The 18250-nt window shown below is 42.0% G+C and overlaps 1 protein-coding gene across 1 annotated transcript in view; it reads left to right on the top strand.

Moving 5' to 3' along the window:
* pkd1 (polycystin 1, transient receptor potential channel interacting) overlaps positions 1-18250 on the top strand; it is a 68968-nt gene that overhangs the window by 12929 nt on the left and 37789 nt on the right. Inside the window, exons 2-16 of the mRNA XM_022755617.1 lie at positions 3834-3905; positions 4035-4103; positions 6451-6522; positions 8064-8227; positions 8709-8959; positions 9468-9728; positions 9849-10017; positions 10183-10360; positions 12427-12572; positions 14070-14191; positions 14307-14457; positions 15927-16189; positions 16540-16920; positions 17317-17799; positions 17935-18066. Of these exons, the coding sequence (XP_022611338.1) occupies positions 3834-3905; positions 4035-4103; positions 6451-6522; positions 8064-8227; positions 8709-8959; positions 9468-9728; positions 9849-10017; positions 10183-10360; positions 12427-12572; positions 14070-14191; positions 14307-14457; positions 15927-16189; positions 16540-16920; positions 17317-17799; positions 17935-18066 (2914 nt within the window). The remainder of the gene's footprint in view (positions 1-3833; positions 3906-4034; positions 4104-6450; positions 6523-8063; positions 8228-8708; positions 8960-9467; positions 9729-9848; positions 10018-10182; positions 10361-12426; positions 12573-14069; positions 14192-14306; positions 14458-15926; positions 16190-16539; positions 16921-17316; positions 17800-17934; positions 18067-18250) is intronic.

Here is an 18250-nt window from a genome sequence, read left to right as displayed (position 1 = left end):
GATTGTTCTCCAGTCTTGGCCTGTGTCACTCACTCCCGGTCCCCCCCAATTTCTCCTCTGCTTCCTTTTCACACCTGTGTTCTCCTCTAACTCCATCATCTTTAACTCCTCTTATACTTTTGCATTGCTCCCCTTCCCGTCAGACTCCTATAGGTCTGCCCAGCCTCTGGATATAAACAAAGCAGCAGAGCAACAGGGAGAAAATAGGAAAGAAATTGAGTGTGTGGGGAAAGGAGGGAATCAGGCAGCGTTGCTGAGGGGGATGAAAGCGACCACAGAGCAGTCTGTGTTTAGTGGGTTAGTGGAGCACTGGCCTTCACTTACAGGGACTTGGACCACCTCACCACCACGATGCAGCAGATACCAATCTGTCCAGATACAATCAGAACTACATCAGAGTTTTCATCACCAAAGTCTCTCCTTTTTTTGTTCTTATTTGGAAATTGGAGACGGATGAAATCAAACAGATATCAGTCTTCTTGAGTGACTTTCTTTGTCTTTTTTTCCCCCCGCAATTTCTGCAGATTTATCTTTTCCTCAATTCATATTTTTTGTCATTCCCTCTGCCCAAGTAGTCAATGAGGACTGTGTGTGTGTGTGTGTGTGTGTGTGTGTGTGTGTGTGTGTGTGTGTGTGTGTGTGTGTGTGTGTGTCGGTGTGTGTGTGTGTGTTGTGTGTGTGTGTGTGTGTGTGTGTGTGTTCTCATCCTCCAGCTCAGAATAAGTGGCACCAGACAGGCCTTATAAGGAGTGGTTAGATCATTGGCCACACCGTCAGTAAAACAGAACCATATGTGTGCTCTGTGTTTGTGTGTGTGTGTGTGTGTGTGTGTGTGTGTGTGTGTGGGTGTGTGTGTGTGTGTGTGTGTGTGTGTGTAAGTAAAACCATGTGTGGCCAGAGGTAGCTGAGAGAACAGGAGCCTGTTGGTAATAGACATGGTGAAGGTCACATTATATTGTCATGTTAAACACACGTACACACACTCTTTCTCTCCCTCTCTCTCGCTCTCTCCTCTCTCTCTCTCAACTTAATATCCTCTGGTCTATGCAGTGTTGCCGATTTGGTCAGAAAGAAAGTTTTCATATACAGTTGAGTAGTACACACACACACACCTGGAATAGATGTGGAGAGCATTACATAAGAAGAGGTGTCACCCTAATGTGTGAATGATCAACTTGTGGGTGGAGCGTCTTTCTGCTGTCCTGTTTCATCTGTTGATGGATTTAGCAGAGGAGGACTCTCTCTCTCTCTCTCTCTCTCTCTCTCTCTCTCTCTCTCTCTCTTACTCTCCATCTTTCTTACACAGCTTGTCTGGAATGTACAGATGTTTCCTTTTGGGAATGGGCGTCCTGCTCTGTTCACACACACACTCACACACAAAGAAAGAGAGAGAGAGAGGAGAGAGAATTGTGTGTGTTGAATTGTGTACTCCCATACACTCAAACTCACATACACATTTCCCCGATGTAAATTGTCGATTTTTAATTAGTTTCTACTGAACACATGCTATAAGTAAAGATATGAATCAGCATGGTTGTACAACTTTTTCAATATTAGATTATTGCTGTTCTTCAGGCACTATCTTGTTGCCTCACACACACAAACACATACACACACACACACACACGCACACACACACATGCACAGTGCTTTTTGTCCTCTCACAACCTCTGGCTTCTTGTCATCTGGCTCCTTGTTTTTTTTTCTTCTTCATTTCTCCTATTGTCTCATCGTTCTCACGTGCAGCTGAGGCTTTGCTGTGAAGGCTCACAGAGGAGACTGAGGCCACTTAACAACGCTCAGCTCTGTCCTACTTCCTCCTCTCCTCTCCTTGTTTGTCTTGGCAACTCATCCACACAGCTCAACCAATTCAGTTTTTCTCACTTCCTGACTCATTTATCTTTTGGTTTCACACTGACTTCAGCTAAACTCTTGTTTAGTTTCTGTATACTCTTCATACTGTTAACACTGTGTATGCAATGTACAGTATGGCAGCATGTATACATATCATTAGAGCCAGACCAATACATCAAGCTCATTTGTCGGCCGATATTAGCTTGTTAAAGATACTGTTTAGTTTTTATGGCATGAATCTTGCCTGATATTAAAGTAAAGCAACAAGGAACTGTTATACAGAGAAACAGAAACAATTTACTTTTCAACCGTAAAATGTCCCACTCAGTACATATGTTGGTCACATTTCTTTACTGATCAGATTTAACGGATCCTTATCAAAGATATTTGTCTTAAACAGGCTGATATCAATTGATCAAGTTCTAATGTGTATTTTTGACATTTTACAGCAATGCTAAAAACAATCCTATATTGGAATTACAGGGCATTACTAAAAAAATAGAAGGCCATAAATGCAGTAGAAAGAAAGTGTCGCACATGAAAACTGTGTGTGTCTATGCAATCGTGCAATAAATGTCCTGAACTTTTACTCCCAAATTTTTACTCACTCTCATCTGCATATTTGTTCCCCAAAGTTTGCATTATAAAAGTAGCTAAAAGTTATACAGAAGATTATTTGGGTAATTCCTGAGATCATGTTGAGTTGCAAAGTAAACCCTGTAATCTGGTTCTCACCGTTCTGCTTGTCTTTCATCTCTTCTTCTCTCCTCTTGTCGCTGTGAAAGGAGGAGGAATGTGTGAAGGTGTGCATGTGAACGATTATACCTACTGTGTGAAAGAGCAGAACTGAAAAGCAGAAGGATGAAAGACAAAAACTTCCGTCATCTTGATGTGTTGTTTCGACTGAATAAGGATGACTGTGATTTCCTGAAGTGCAATACGTGTGTGAACAACATGTGAATCTGACCAAGTGACATTTACGATACAGTTTTCTCATTAGCCGTCCTCTGCTGCCTTTCATTTGCAGCCCGACACACACGGGTTTATTTCATATCGTTTGATTAAAAAATTAATCTCAGTAACTCATAAACTCCCAAATGAAACTACTAATCACATTATTAGCCATTTCACATGTCCTGATTCTAACAGTAGATGTAAAGCTGCGTGGCATCATTTCACATCATGTGCTCCTCATGGGGAGTACTACTAAGCCTGTGACACAATAACATATTGCCCTCTGTGCCTCTGGAGAAGCTTTCTTTCTTAAGTTTGAGAAAATGACATCATCAGGGTTATCTCTGCATTGTGTTGGAGACTTTTAATGTTTAACAGGAAGCTTGAATCATAAACTGGGGGCACGGGGTTTGATTCAGGTGATTTTCATTATTCAATTTTAGTAAAAGAATTACGCATTACTTGGCATGTCCCGGTGGCTTTAGGGTCCATGCGAGTGTCATACCCCTCTTGCTCCACACAGTTGACGTCACTCTCTGCTAGCTGCCATCCAACAAAAGGCAATTTTATAAGTTAGGAAAGTTCACTGAACCTTTGTCAAAAACATTGAGTGGATGAACTGAAAAAGTCAAAGGTCACCTATTTTGAACAAAACTATTTTTGTTCTTCCTAAAACCTTATAATAGTTATGATGTAAGACATTTTTAGCCGACAACAGCAGTTAATGTGTCATCGCAAAGGCAGTATTAACCAGAAAATTCTCCATTGTTTCTTCTTTGGTATTGTGTTGTTTGGCACATCCACTTACATATTTAGAGTGTCTGGTTTTATTTATCTCCTCCCCTTTTCACATGAGCTAAATGTTTCACTTTCTCCCTTCTTTGCTATTATTACATTTGGTTTCCCAGCACTTACCCAATCACATTAACCTTCAATGATACTGTGTGTAAGTCAGTGTATGTGTATGCAATCACCTTGCCCTAGAATTCATTTTAAGTATGGATATGTTTGGTTTGTTTCCACAGAGATCTTTCCAAGAACCACATCTCCTCCCTTGATACCAGCCTGTTAGTTCGTCTCACCGGCCTCCGAGAGCTGTGAGTACACACAGCATTCTGTGTTTGAGTGTTCATACAATTTAATTTATACCCAATCGATCTATCTATCTGCACCTCTGTCAATCCATCTAACTACATATGTACATCTATGTATCATCTATGTGTCAGGTATCTTCAAGGGAATAGGATCAATGTTCTCCCCAGAGGGGTGTTCTGCTGTGGACCACTGTCAGTCCTGTGAGTACAAAGTCTTGAGAAGATGAGGACCTGGCAATGTCAAGGTTGTAAGTGGAGGAAAGGAGAGTAAGGGAGACTGAGGAAGATGAAAAAGAAAGCAGGAGAGAGAACGGCTTGGTTTAGTCTGGATTTAAGTAGGCAGAAATCCCAGGAGTAAGCTAGCTAGGCCAGAGAGCATTCACAAAAAACACACACACACACATACCCACACATGCATGCACGCACACCAATCACTGCACGATTAAGTTCAATTACAGCTTACTGCTCCAGGCTCCCACTACCTCCGTCTATCCCTCTCTCCATCTGTCCATCCCTCCCTTCCTCCATCCATTACCTTATTTCTTCCACCCATTGAATGGGTGTTTAAGCACATGTTTTGTGTGTGTGTGTGTGTGTGTGTGTGTGTGTGTGTGTGTGTGTGTGTGAGATGAGAGAGGACTCTGGTGGTTTCCATCAGTTCCTTCCAAAACCACCACACAACGGCCCCATTATGTAGCCTACTGCATGGAGGAGAGAGGGAGGGAGAAGGAGATCATGAGTGGAGAAGGAAAGGGAGAGGAGGGAGTGAGGAGTAAAGGACAAGAAATAGAAGCATGGAAACAAAGCATGGAGAGCAGAATGGTAGAAGCATCAAACGTTTGAAATGTTATCTGTTACTCTGTACTTCAATTTTTTGGGATATGAATTATGTTTTTATTCAATCATTCAGTCGTGTGTTGTGTTCAGAAAGTGTTCAGACCCCTTACATTTTTTGACAAAAAAGAAAAAAAAAAAGTTTTTTCCTCATCAATCTACACTCAATACCACATAATGACAAAGTGAAAACAGAACTGCAGATTTTTTTCCAAATGTATTACCAAGGAAAAACTAAAATATCACATTGACATAAGTACGCAGACACTTTGCTATGACACTTTAAATTTAGCCCTAACCCTAACCCTATGTATATCAGAGCAAAAACAAAGCCATGAGGAGGAAGGAGCTGCGTACAGAGCTCAGAGACAGGATCGTGTTAAGGCATGGACCTGGGGAAGGTTATAAAAACATTTCTGCTACATTGAAGGTTCTTCCCAAGAGCACAGTGGCCATTCTTGAATGGAAGAAGTGTGGAACAACCAGGATTCTTCCTGAAGCTGGCTACCCCGCCAAACTGAGACAAACTTCCAGAAGGACAACCATCACTGCAGCACTCCACCAATCTGGGCTTTATTGCAGAGTGGCCAGACGGATGCCTCACTTCAGTGAAAGACACATGAAAGCCGCTTAGAGTTTGTAAAATAACCCTAAAGGAGTGAGAAACAAGATCCTCTAGTCTGATGAAACCATGATTGAACTGTTCTGCCTCAATTCTAAGCGTCGTGTTTGGAGGAAACCAGGCAACTCATCACCTGCCCAATACCATCCCACCAGTGAAGCATGGTGGTGGCAGCATCACGCTGTGGGGGAGACTGATCAGGGTTGAGGGAAGGCTGAACAGAGCAAAGTACAGAGATATCCTGAATGAAAACCTGATCCAGAGCGTTCAGGATTTCAGATTGAGCCAATGATTCATCTTCCTACAGGACAATGACCCTGACCACACAGCCAAGACTACACAAGAGGAGCTTAGGAACAACTCTGAGTGTCTTTGAGTGGCCCAGTCAGAGCTCTGACTGGAACCCAATCGAACATTACTGGAGAGACCTGCTGTCCACTGACGGTCCCATTCCAACCTGACTGAGATTGAGAGGATGTGCAGAGAAAAACAGCAGAAAATCCCCAAAATCCAGGTGTGAAAAGCCTGCTGCATCATACCCAAGATGACTTGAGGCTGTAATCGCTGCCAAAGGTGTTTCAACTAAGTCCTGAGTAAAGGGTGTGAATATTTATGCCATTGTCATATTTTAGTTTCTCCTTACATTTGCCAAAATTTTTAAAGTCCTGTTTTCAATTTGTTATTGGGGTATTGAGGGAATTGATGAGGGGAAAAATTATTCTTTTTAAATATTGGCACAAGACTGCAACATAACAAAATGTGTGAAAATGAAAGGGGTCTGAACACTTTCTGAATGTGCTGTATATGCAAGTGATATGAGTCATTTTTGTGTAAAGAGGACGTGAGAATGCATGAATTTCTTTGATAAACACAAATATAAAAGTCATTTTGCATAACTGCATCTATTAACAATTGGATAATTCATTCATCTAATGACTCAGTTATTGGCTTTTTTTAGTCAATGACAAATTCACACTGCATCGATCTTGCCGAAATATGATATGTATCATGGTCATTGTCACAAATTAGCGCATTAAAAAAAAAAGTTTTGTTTTAATGTCAACAGTGATTTGTCTGTTTTGTTTCCATCAGCGATTTGAGCAAAAACCAAATCACCACCATAGAAGAGAGAATATGCGACAATCTATGCAATTTAACTCAAATGTAAGTAATCACCATTCATTGTTAGTCTCCCTGTATCTCTTTGTCTTTCTTCTCCCCAATAGATACACAAATATGAAATGATGAATCAAATATAATTGGAACCTATTTATACACACACACACACACACAGCATATGTACAAACACATACATTCGATCACACATGCTTAAATAAGCAGCATTTTTCCAGTTAGCTCGCCTACACACAAGATGAATGAAGCTTTATTTCAGACTGGAGTGGGAGGTAGTGAGTAGTAATTATCCCTCGCCAGGTCTTTTAGATGAGAAAAGATTTGTTCTTGTGCAAAGTCTGGAGCTGAGCGCAGCTAAACGGGCAAGTCGGTAACAAGCTGTAAGACATGTTATGTAATCTTATTGCTCTCTGTCCTGTCTTCCTTTGCTGCTTCTATCTCTTGTTCCATATATTCACCCCCTAACCCCCTTTCTCCCCATGTTTCCTCAATATTTTTTTTCTCCTTTTCATCTGTCATTCCCATTGCTGCTGCTTCTTCTTATCCCATAATTTCCTTTCATACCTTGTGTCATTTTGCCTCCTTCCCCTGGCTCTTTCTTTCTCTTACATCATTTAAAGGAATACACCTTTTTTATGGCTGACATCTTGATAAATCACAGCAGGAAAAGCACAGGTTTTTGATAATGACTGTTGTCCATCAAGTCATGCAAGTTTCAGAGGGCCAGTAGTGTACATACTTGTCACTGTCATGACTTAGGGACACTTCATTGGAGCAGAGCAATAATTAATGTTATTAATAACACCTGTGTTTTTTTTGCCATGAGAGGTCAAAATGTCTGCTGAGGAAAAAGTCTGTGAGCGAGGGGAGAGAGCTAGCCTAGTTCTGCCAAAGGTGCCATATCTAACTACACTTTCTATCTTCCAGTATTGACATAATGCTTTAAGTAACAGTTTTACACATTTACACATTGGAGCTGTAATGCTGCTTAAAGTAACTACCGCCAGCTGCCTGCCCTCCAGATGTCTGCCGTTATTGTGGCTAGTGTGCTAGCTAAAGAGATACAACATCTATAATTTTATTTTTGTTGAAAGGTATCTTTCAGTCAGCAAACAAGTGCATTTTGTAAGATGTTGGAGTATTATTTTAATGCAAAAGATTTGTAACTTTACTTCATCTCACACACTATTTTATGTCATTTCAGCACTTACAAATTATCTAACAAAGTTAATCACATTTAGACTGCCATCTTTGTTGTGACTAACAGTTCAACTATCATTTGAAGTACCTGATATACCTGTTATTTGCACCTGCTAAAGTGAATCATGTGCTCCAGTATCTTATTTAGGTTTACGTTGTTGACAAGTGGCCAGTTGAGCTGTTTCAAGTACCATTTACCAACATGTTGCTGAAAGTAATGTGAGCTTTAATGGTTTATCACAGTGACATTAGCACATACAGTATTATTAACACTGGTGTCAGTGGGACTCAGCCCCTTGTGTTTCTGTGAGCGCCGCCATATCACACCATTACTCATCCAGTCAATTCTTCCACCTTGTCCCCTCCCCCAGTGACCTGAGCAGTAACCCCTTTGAGTGCGACTGTAAGCTGTTCAGGTTGGTCAGCTGGCTCCAGGAGAAAGGTGTACGAGTTCGGCGTCCGGACGCCATGCTCTGCAAACACCCTCCTGAGCTCCGCCACCAACCCCTGTTGAATGTCAGCCTGCTCACCTGTGGTATGAAACAAATACACACTAACACTTGTAAATTTTCCAAGTCGCAAAAATTCACTTATGTATTCACCAAGGAAGAGATAGTGTGGGAACTTTGTTGCACTAAATGAAGTCTCTTTCGCAGTTATTAGTCCCAATAAGATGTGAGCTGCTTTTGGGCCAGAATATAATCTGATGCCTGAGAGGCTCAACTCGTGGAGAGAAAGACATCAATCAAGTGCATGTTTGATGATAAGCAAGCAGGCTTAATACTTACTAGTTGCTTTTGGGTTTAAAACTCACATCAAAGGACAAAAATAATGTTACTGTATTATGCAATCATTGTGAAATTCAGAAATTAGAAAAATAAACCATTCATTCATCTGTCAGAGATGGTCTGATGCTGGTTAAAGTTATAGATGACATATGAAAAAATGTATGTATGTATAATGTATGTTCTAAAGTTATATTAAGTAAGCCCTTAAATTCTCCGTCTCGTCTTCAGGTCTTAACTATGCAGGTTGTCTTGAGGACAGCAGCAGTGGAGCAGGGGGACGGAGTGAGCTTGTTATCTTCTCTTCCTCCACACCCGGAAATTTTACACGTGAACAGTGTAACAGTGTGTGTTTTGCTGCATCACACCGCTATGGGGGTTTGGGGGCAAGGCATGAGTGTCTCTGCAGCACAAACTCTGAGCCCAATTTCATCAGTGAATCTCAGTGTTCTGCTGCATGCACAAACCCCCATGTTATGAAGGTACGTAGCTCAGCAAGCACACCGTGGACCCAAATAATAATCATTGCAATGCAAGAGCTTCTGATGTTTGGTGTTTGCATCGTAAAGAGCAGCTCGTAATGTAGACCTCCCTTTGTGTAGCCTCTTTCTCTAGGTTTGTTTCTTCGTGTGTAAACACATCATTCAGGATTTCCTCTAAGTCTTCCTATAATCTACCAACAACTTCCCTCTGTGGCTTGAATGACTTTTCTACATCCTCAGATTCAGTTTCCTGCAGGATTGCTTTACAGAGGAACTCAAGAGAAGTTATTCAGTACTCCAACTGAAAATTAAGATTTGTTTATTTTGAATTGGAGCTGTTCATAAGTTTCATTAAAACCACATTTCTATTTAAAACCATAAAAAATAATAGTGAAACCACAAACATCTTAACAATTAACAGTAAAAACCATTTTATTTTACTTTTAAATACTTGTGCATTTTAGCACAAAGGCCTACTCTTCCTCACATGGTTTCCTTCGATTCACAGAAATGTGGGTGGACTCTGGCTCATGATGTGTTTGCGGTGGACTTCTCGATCTCACTGAAGCGTCTCCCAGTGCTCAGTGTTCATGACCACATCAGTCTGGCCGCCACTTCCTCTGTCACTCCGGTGACGCTGTCCTGGGACTTTGGTGACCTTTCATCTCGGGTCAACACTACAGGAACAGGGGTGACCACAGCAGCTCATAAATATGGACTTCCAGGTCATTATCCAGTCAGTGTGATGGCCTGGGCTGGACACAAGGAGGTGAGAGAGAAAAAATAGGAAATCATTTTTTATTCTTCTCAACGATATAAAAGAACAGGTATTTTTCTCAATGTTTGAAGTATTATGTTGTATATATTTGTGACTTCTATGCATGCTCAGGCCTCTGCACGCGGAGAAGTGATCGTGACAGTTCCTCCTAAACTGGAGCTGCGTTGTCCACCTCTCGCTGTGGCCAATAAGAGCCTAGAGTTCACACTTGTCAGCTGGGGCTCTGTTGACATGGCTGTCGACTGGAAGATCACAAAGGATGGTGTCCAAGTTGCCAAAGGTAAGATACATCAACACTCTGAGCTCTGAGCAGCTGATGGTCAGCTCAAGTTTTTTGAAGGTCATCTTTTTAGTAATAAAATAGTAATTGCATCTTTCCGTGATGTTGCAAGTGGGACTTCAAAAGATCTGGGAAATCATGTGACTCATGTCTGTCGTCCACCAGCCTCGCCTCACTGTCCAAAAGACGGGGTGTTCCAAGCCGAGTCCTCACACTGTTTCCAGATAGTTCCAGGGGAGATGAGCTGGACCGACGCTCGACAACAGTGTTCTGACCGCGGCGGGGATCTGGCAACAGTCAGGAGTGATGCACTGCGTAACCTGTTGGCACACAAAGTCACACAGTGAGTGTTTTCTGCCTGTATGGAGAGCAGAAGTGGGGCCCCAGCATCTCTCTGATTTTCTGCTTTACTGTTGTATGTTTATGCATGTTAATGCTCAGTTTTTTTCGTACACTTTTTTCTTACTTTTTTTCTTTTCCTGCTCAACTCATAAATAGGTATACACACATATATATAGATAGATAGTCAATATTCATATGGTATCAGTAGAAGAGACCAGGCCCTGCAAAAAGTTGGCAGGTACAGAACAGATAACCTGCCAGCTCTGTGACACAATGCTTCATCCCTGTTTGCATTACAAAGTTAATAGTTCTCACCATGTTGCAGTCTGTTTGCAGAAGCGACAGCCAAAGAAACACTGAAACAGACAACAAATACTCAAAACAGATGTTGAACTTTCAATCACTGACAATCTCAAAAGTGCATGGTTTGGATAGGGATGTGTTGTTAAAACGTGTTTTTCTTGCTTCTCTCTTCATGTCTGTGTGAACCTTCAGGCTTATTTGATTGAATGTGCCTCTTTTTGTTTGTATGTTTAGGCATGTGTTGTTCAGGCATGAGGCTGTTTTTAAGGGCAGTACTTGTCATTATTTATTATTCACTGTTTATGAATTTCATACCTTGAATTTTGCTGCATGGATTAAGTGAGTTTGTCATCTAATCATTTGTTTTTGTTTATTCTGTGACCGTGTAAAAATGCTTTAACACTTTTTTTCTCACATAGTATAGTGCATATTCACATGCACACAGATCGTGACATCAGGCTTAGCCATAGGGCTTAGCCTTGACTTCCACAAATACTGTAATGTTTCTTTGCTGTATGTACTGCACATCTGTATGATGCACTATATGTGGACGTCACTCTGGCTTTGGCTTTGACTTTGTTACAACAAAAAAGTATCTGACCTTGCGCTGGTCTGCAGACCACCAGTGTTTGGTGTTTAGGTCAGAGAAGGTTGCAAAAAACACATCTGTAAAAGCACAGCTGCATTGTAACTTTAACACCCTGGGAGGAGGAGTCCACAGTTCATGGTGTGTGTGTGTGTGTGTTAATGGGTAGAGACCCTGCCCTCAAAGTGGATGAGGGAAGAAAACACCTGCTGCAGATGGAGCTTATCCCGTCTCTCCTCCTCTGCTCGTGTTTCTCCACCCCCTCACTTATATAAGTATCTTCTTTTTTTTAAATCAGTCCTTGTGGGGGTTTTTTTTGGGGGGGGGGAGGGGGGTTCGCTACAAAGACCCTTTTTCCTGTTCCCCCTCTGCTGGTATTTTTTAACCCTTGTCCACTCTTTTAGATGTCGTTTTCTCAGATATGAGTAGTCGGCCAGTGTAGAAAAGTCTGACAAAAAAGAAAGAAAGAAAACAAGACAGAGAAATAGCTTGTGAATTTTTTGACATGGACTTGATTCCATTTTCTGCCATTTGTTTGTACATCATTGTGCACACACAGCGACTTTCCTTTTGGGGGGGGGGGCATTTTGTTTTCAGTTAACAGCTTATGACAGAAAGAAAAGTGGGAGCAGGGGCAGGGGGTGAGGGGGGGGAGTCCATTAGTGGACTCATGGAGTGAGAATCCAATCTTGCAATCACAGGGACATGCTAAATATCTGACATCGCCTCTGTGACATCCCATTGGGTTCAATCAGATCCCATTTTCATGCTCTCTTTCCTGCAATCATTGATTGTTGAAGGCAAGCTGGCACATAATTCACTCACTTCATTGTCACTTATTGAGACCTAATTCAAATGATTGAAGAAATGATTCAAGCCTGGGTGTTGTGTAAGGGGGTTTGTGTGGAGTGTTGTTCCTTGTCTGACAGGAAGATCATATTCACAAGGACATGCAAGATGTTTTTATTATTATTATTGTTTACCATTGAATTGCTTGTATGTCCTTAGATAGTCTCATGTGGAATTTGTCTTTTCTTACATTTGGTAATGTTTGTTTCTGTGTCTTTCTCTGTATGTTTCAAGTGAAGGTGCTATTTTCCAGATCTCAGCAGCCACAAAGCGAAATGTCAAGCAGTTGTCGTTTTAATCTGTGTGTTACCTGTCCATTGCTGCCGCAGGGAGCGAGGTGTGTGGCTGGGCTTGAGTGATGTCAACTCTTCAGGCAAGTTGCACTGGGTGAACGGCTCAGAGGCACAAGAGGGAGAGGAGGGTCTGCCACATCGCAATGCCAAGCGTGCCTATGTCTGCAAGTACAAGCCTCAAGGTAAGCTCCATACATTCACAGTGACACAGTGACACATGCACACGAAATGTGAAGCTGTTCACATACCTAGAAATCCACACTCAAAACTGAAGAAAACTGAGGCACAGATTCAATGCAAACACTGTGTTCCTTAAATCTCTCTGCGCCTAAGTTGTTTGGGGCAAAGACCTGAGATTTCAGCTTTCTTCACTATCAGTTCTATGTAAATTAACTGGCACAAACAAGCATAGAAACAAAAAGCAAACAGCCTTTTTCATAACTAATCACAAGCACAAGACTGAATCCCTGAAGCACCATTTATAATTGGAGCACACTTGGCATTGATACAAATTGCTCCTTGTGAAAGAAGCATCCAGAGACCGTTCTCCATCATTTTCAGCACTATGATTACATCAGAATAATATTCTGAGACAAATTTGTCTCTGTGATTGATCACATTTTCAGACTAGATGGATAGGGAGGAACAGAATTATTTTTTATCTGTATAAATATACAGCACTTGTCAAGGACTAAAACATTACCATTATTAAAATTTCCATGTGCCATACAATTCTGAAAGCTGTAGAAAATAAGCGCCCTTCATAGCCTAATTCTTTAAAGTATTTATATGTACTGTTGTACTAGAAGTACAAATCATGTTTGATTGCTGCAGTAAAATTGCTGCCATTCTGAATATCCAAACACAAAATAAGTGTTTACCGCATCTAGGTGTTAAGTGGACAACATAATGTTGGTGAGTCGGTGTTAAACACATGTTAAGACATGGGAACAATCTCAGTTTGAATAAGTATTGCTGAATGCAGACAAAATAACCCACTGCAGTGCCAGGAAAATCGAAAGCCAGTGACTTTGTTATCATCTTGGAATAGAACGTGTTCTGCAGTTAACTTAAAACAACATTTGATGTAACACTTCATTTGGTGCTGACGTAGCTCAAGCAGAAGTTAAGCTGGACTGACGACATCAGCCTGCTCCATAGGAAGGGCCTTGATGAGGCCGAACTCCTCTCAAAATATGTACAACAGTCGTCAGAGAAACCAGCACTGTCTAAAACTGCCTTCAAAGCTTAACAGGAATTCAGTGCCATGGCGTTAAATTCATTGTAGATGTGCGGCAAGTTGTAGTTTGTGTGTGTGCGTGCGTGTGTGTGTGAGTGTGAGTACTGCCTGCCTGCCTGCCTGGTGGTTTAATTGCGGTTCTTTGGTCGTGTCCCTCTTTGATTCTGTCTCTGCGTTTGTGTCAGTCTGCAATGAGAAGATACATTCTAGCTCTACCGAGGTGTTCTTCCTTTGGCTTTGTTTGGCTTGTTTCTTCAGAGGGTTGTTCTCTCTCTCACTTCTTCCTCTCTCTACTCTTCTCAAGTCTGTGTCGACTGCAGTTGCTCCATCATTTCTTATAAATTGCCTCTGCTGCCTCTTTCTTCTCTCCTCTTTTTAAATCCCTCAATCTTTCCTCCTCTTTTGTCACCTTGAGTTAATTCTGATTCTGCCACTACAGTTCATGTTCCAGATGCAGGGATCTACATGGTGGGACTGGCTGTGTTTACATCCAATAATCCTTTACTGCGTGCCCCAGCCGCTCTGCTCTCCGCTCCACAACCTCCCAGCAGTGGCATAGAGGTGAGGAGGAATCTCAGCTTGTTCATTTAAGCATCGTATTGTCTTCCTCAAACCTTCTTTAGTCAAATTCTTTATCTGTTTTCTCTATTTTCCCCCAATTTTTTTCTCAACTCAGATGCTGTTGTTCCCATCTCTGAGCTTTGTTCAGGCAGGTCGTCTGTCCTCCCTTGAGTTCGTCACTCAGGAATTCAGCTCACAAATCCACGTCCGATTCCAGACCTACAGGCCTCACTGTCATTATCCCGGCCTGCACCTGCTGCTACCCAGTGAGTCACACACAAAAGCACAGAAACACACTCTCACACACACACTAACACTGACTTGGCATAAAAAAACATCTGCACATTTCTGATGAGTGTCAGCAGGTGTTAAAAAAACGTATAAGCCACCTGCACCCACACCTCCTGTCAGACAAAAACATCCACACACACACACACACACACACACACACAAACATACATACACACACAGACCAACCAGCCTTGTCTAAAGTTGTTAGGTAGGTGAACATGAAAGAAGAGTTTGAATGGAAAGTAGGGCAAAACAGAAGAGGGAAATGAGACCAATCAAGGTCACCTCCCCTCTGAGCTCCTTCCTGTCCTTGTCCAGATACAAACACATTACTGCAACACTGCGTGGCACATGGCACAAAAGACTGAGATGCTTTCTGTGTTTTTTTTTCTGCATCTCCACTGAGACATAGCAGCAAAGATGTGCAGAGAGCAGATGCACGTGAAAGATGTGAGAAACAGAAATCCACAGAGAGGCGAGCAGCTTGTTAAAGATCTGGGTGCACGTTTTCTGTAAACCTTTGTGACTGCAGCAGTAGGAGACAATAAAGATAATGAGATTATGCATCTGGATTATTAATTATACAGAAAGCAAGTTTGCCCTACCCCACTTGGAGGTGGATATCAGCCCAGCACATTAATTATCTTCTGACTACAAACACACAAAACACACACACTCAAATCTTTCACACTCACATTACCCAAGTTACAACTTTTTGGCATTGTTCTGAGGAGATTTGCTTGTTTGATTTAATCTTCATCCAGTAATTCATTGCTTTTATCTGCAGTTTTGCACCATAACTTTGTTAGATGTAAAGTGGCCACATTGACACATCAGCTTTAGATCCAGATTTGTTTGTCTGGTGTTTTTGTACTTTTCCTTAAGGTATCACTGTGTGTTTTAATTCAATTTGTCTCACTTTATTTACAATATAACTATTACTATACATCAAGAAGAATAAGGAATAAGCATATATGAATAGGCTACAGCAGGTGGTGAAAAGAAAAATACTATTATACTTTTACTCCACTAGATTTCAGAGGAAAGTATTGTGCTTTTTGCTCTACTATATTTATTCAACAGCTATAGTTACTTTTACTCACAAAACACATGAAACAATTTCCTAGAGCAAACTACCCAAAAGTGTATGAAATAGTTATCTGCTTATTAAATAGTAATAGTTATCTACATATTAAATGGGTGGAGATAAAATTAGCTCCACTTCCACTAGATACAATATTAAAATCCTGCTACACGGTGATGCATCAGTAATAATCCAGTAATTATAATATGACATTCAGGGTCATTCTGCAGCATAATGAGAAACAGAGAGTCAAGGGAATAGGAAAAGTTAACATTTGGTCTGTTCTGTATTCTTTTGTGTGTTATGTTCTAACTTCAATAAAAAATGAATGATTTAAACAAAAGGCATCTTGTGTCTCAGGCTGTGGAGGTCCAGTGTGCGCTCCAGTGGCCGTTTGTGTCCCAAATGACACCAGGACTGGTGATCCACCCTCTTGTCCCCGAGCAGAGCAGTGGTGTCCTTTCCAACTGCGATGCTTGGCCCTCTCTAGTCCCTGCCAGCCATCCTCCTGTCCTAACTGCACCCACGCTCACCGCCTGCCCCCTGGGGCGCTGAGGCCCCGTTATACCCTACAAAATGAGGTTGTCTTCACTCTACCAGCAGGACCAGCTGCACATGTAGTGGTGAGGAGATTTACTTTTTTGCCTCCACGCAAACAGGGACAGAGTTTTTAGTGTTTTTGCTTTGGAAATACAGAAATCCCAGAAGAAATGTCCGATGACTGTTTGATGATTGCCAGCTTTAGTTTGAGGGTGTTTACAGCCGGATAGGATAAACAATTAACGGACTGCAGCTGTTGTGCAAGGTCTGCCATTTGACTGCAACAAAAAGAAGCAGATTAAGTTTTGATTAAATAAAGAAGACACTTCTTTTTTGCAGACAGAGTTGGTGATGTGCAATATTATGTTCATCTACCTGACTTTCATCTGTAGTTGCCTGTAACTTACACTCTCTCGATCCCTCTTGCTCCCAGCTTCAAGAGCAACTGGAGGACCTTCTGGTTTCCCGTGGTGATGTCATTGCCCTGCAGCACGATGCTGGACCCGCCTCCCTACTCCGCTGCCAGTCCTCCCCACACTCACCGTGGCGACAACCTGTTTTAGCCCTCAACCAGTCGGAGTGGTTTTGGATCAACAACACAAGACAGACAACAGATAGCTTGGCTGACCCTGACGCTGACCCTCTGCCTGACCCGGAGCTTGACATGGAGGTACTGGTGGAGGATGGCGAGGGAGGGTGGCTGGAGGAAGTAGTCTGCCCCGTCAGAGTGCTCTATGTGGGACACAGTGAGACCCAGCTGCAGGGAGCACAGCTGTCTGCTGGTTTATCCCAGCCTGGACTCTACAGCCTGCTGGTAAGACATCAAAGCAGCATGTCATATCCCAGCATGCATCTGGCAGATATCAACATACATGAGGAGGCCACATAAGACTGTAAAACATGTACTGTATCAATTTTTCTGTAAAAGTAAAAATGCAATTAACTTTGCATTTAAAATTTTGCTTTGGAAGAAATTACATGTAATAGGATCTTTCTATGTTTAAATCTGTCTATAGAGATTAATATAATTTGGAGATAAATATTTTATATTTATTTTTATATTTATCTCCATTTATCTCCATAATATTTTTGTCACCACATGCTAATCAATCAACACCCATCAAGTGTCTGTAAAATTATTTGTCCTATATTGGTACATCTGTTGTTTTGACCTAGTAACTGAGACAAAATGTAATTTGATCAAATCCAGGTGACTTCTGCTGAGCCATCATACCCAGCCTCAGCATCATGCCCATTGCGGGTGGTGCCCCCTCTGGGCTTGACGATCCTCCACCCCCTTCCTCAGAATGGCACCCTGTACCTGCAGCCCAACGACACCCGCCTGCTGCTCTGTGTCCAGTCTCGCTACGTAACAAAGGCTTCTCGCCGGGGCAGTAATCGGAGCGTGATCTTCCAGTCAGAATGTCCATCAGAGTTTTCGTCCGGCCCGTTGCTCTGTCGGCCCGGGCCGAGCGCAGGGCCTGGGGTCAAAGCTGCAGAGCCCAGCCTGTATGCAGTGCTGGACCTGAACCTGGGAGTAGAGGAGCAGAGGAGTCCGGTGCAGGTGGAGCTGGAGGCCCACAACAACGTGACAGAGGCCAGCCTGATTATGGTCGTCCACCTGGAGGAGCCCCTCAGAAGACTGGTGGTGCAGCCACACCCTGCACACAGGGTGCTGATGGAGTCAGTTGTGGTAGGTGTTTTCTCCCAAGTACATTTATTTGGTGTGAGGTTATGGTATTAAGAATTCATATTTGATATTGATATGTCTCTTTTTTTTTTTAATCACGTCTTTATATCTAAGTATATATGTTTGTGTGTGTTTTAGAGCTACACAGCATCCGTGCTTGAAGGCTCCAGTCCCACATTTAAATGGACAGTGGATGACAAGCCCTACTTCACCTATTACAACACTGTTCTCAACGTCATCTACCAGCATGCTGCAGTCTATAAACTCACAGTGCGTTTCTGTCAACTCAACTGTGAATTCAACATTAGTCAAATTGCTTTCGTACTTGCAAACTGTCTCCCCTGTTGCATGCAGGAATATTAATTGTTTGGATTAGGTTTATATGTGACAGGTTTGTTTTTAATATCCAGCTTTTTAATGGGACATCCACAAACAGTGACAAATTGTGTGCATA

Source organism: Seriola dumerili, unplaced genomic scaffold (genome assembly GCF_002260705.1).
Source record: "Seriola dumerili isolate Sdu_G_001 unplaced genomic scaffold, Sdu_1.0 BDQW01000230.1, whole genome shotgun sequence".
NCBI classification, from domain to species: Eukaryota; Metazoa; Chordata; class Actinopteri; order Carangiformes; family Carangidae; genus Seriola; species Seriola dumerili.
The sequence above is the reverse complement of the archived record's forward strand: the minus strand, read 5'-3'. Positions and strand labels throughout refer to the sequence as shown.